The sequence below is a fragment of the Cyprinodon variegatus genome, unplaced genomic scaffold, assembly GCF_000732505.1.
Source record: "Cyprinodon variegatus isolate N-32 unplaced genomic scaffold, C_variegatus-1.0 Scaffold2057, whole genome shotgun sequence".
In the NCBI taxonomy this organism is placed as follows: domain Eukaryota; kingdom Metazoa; phylum Chordata; class Actinopteri; order Cyprinodontiformes; family Cyprinodontidae; genus Cyprinodon; species Cyprinodon variegatus.
In genome coordinates this window covers 25368-26445 of record NW_015152510.1, presented here as the reverse complement: position 1 = coordinate 26445, position 1078 = coordinate 25368, and the positions used below count along the sequence as shown (strand labels likewise).

At 42.5% G+C, this 1078-nt stretch overlaps 1 protein-coding gene across 1 annotated transcript; it reads left to right on the top strand.

Annotated features, from left to right (window-relative positions):
* Positions 1–234: 234 nt before the first annotated feature.
* On the top strand, positions 235–1063 carry LOC107105093 (immunoglobulin iota chain-like). The gene is made up of 3 exons (XM_015405210.1): positions 235–364; positions 443–839; positions 940–1063. The coding sequence occupies exons 1-3, from the start codon at positions 310–312 to the stop codon at positions 1061–1063; spliced, it is 576 nt and encodes a 191-aa protein (XP_015260696.1). The 5' UTR covers positions 235–309.
* The last annotated feature ends 15 nt before the right edge of the window (positions 1064–1078 follow it).

Here is a 1078-nt window from a genome sequence, read left to right as displayed (position 1 = left end):
TGATTAATCTAATCTGGTTTTAATCTAATGTTAAAAAAAAAGTGATTGTCCAGGGCTAGAGCCCTGGAGAAAACCACCTGCCTCAAACCAGCTTCACTCAAATCTACGGGGGTCTAGTATACAAAAAAAACAAACAAATAAAAATACATTAAAAAAGAATCTTGTGGCCGAAATCAAAAGAAGCTGTGAGTCTGTTAATCAGGAGGAAGAGGAGCTGAGAGCTTCAGGGAGGAGCTGAGCTGTTACTGAACTATAGAAGAGACACAAACTTCCACATTCAACACAGTTCAAACATTAACTCTGATCATCATGCTGTCTTTGCTCACATCTGGATTTACTCTGCTGGTTCTGCTTATAGGAACAGGTTAGTTGGACTCATTAAGAAAGAATAATGTGTATTTAGTTTTTTCATGTTTGGTTAATTCAGTTTTTCTCCCATCAGGTATAAACTGTCAACATCTCACTGCAACAAAGTCTGAGGAGTCATCTTTAGAGGAAAACTCTGTTACTCTGTCCTGCACTTACTCTCAGAGTGCTGCTTATGGTGATTATATCTTCTGGTATCGACAAAATCCTGGAAAACCTCCAGAGTACCTGGTCTCTCATTCAGGAACAGGAGATAAACTCCAGGATCCAGTTCCTGGTTTCTCATTCAGAGTTAATGACGATAAAACCCAGATGGACCTGCTGATCTCCTCTGCTGCAGAGACAGACTCTGCTGTGTACTACTGTGCTGTGAGGCCCACAGTGACAGGAAACACCAGAACTCTGTACAAGAACCTGCAATACTCCACAACATCCACTAGAGGGCCTCACACACTGTTCCTCCTCTATGGTTTGTTAGGATTCAGTCTGATTGTTCAGCTGAGAATAAAGCAGACATCAGAGTGTTTGCTGCATCATTGAACTCTTTATGATGAGAAGGTTTGGATCATAAAGGAGGGATGATGGAGGCTCCAGGATGGAGGTGCAGCCTCTGCAGGACATCAGCACCATGGACAGAGTTCTGTTCCACCATCTGGATGTGTTTCAGTCCAGCTCTGTTCTGCTGTCAGACCACTGATCTTCTACATAGAGA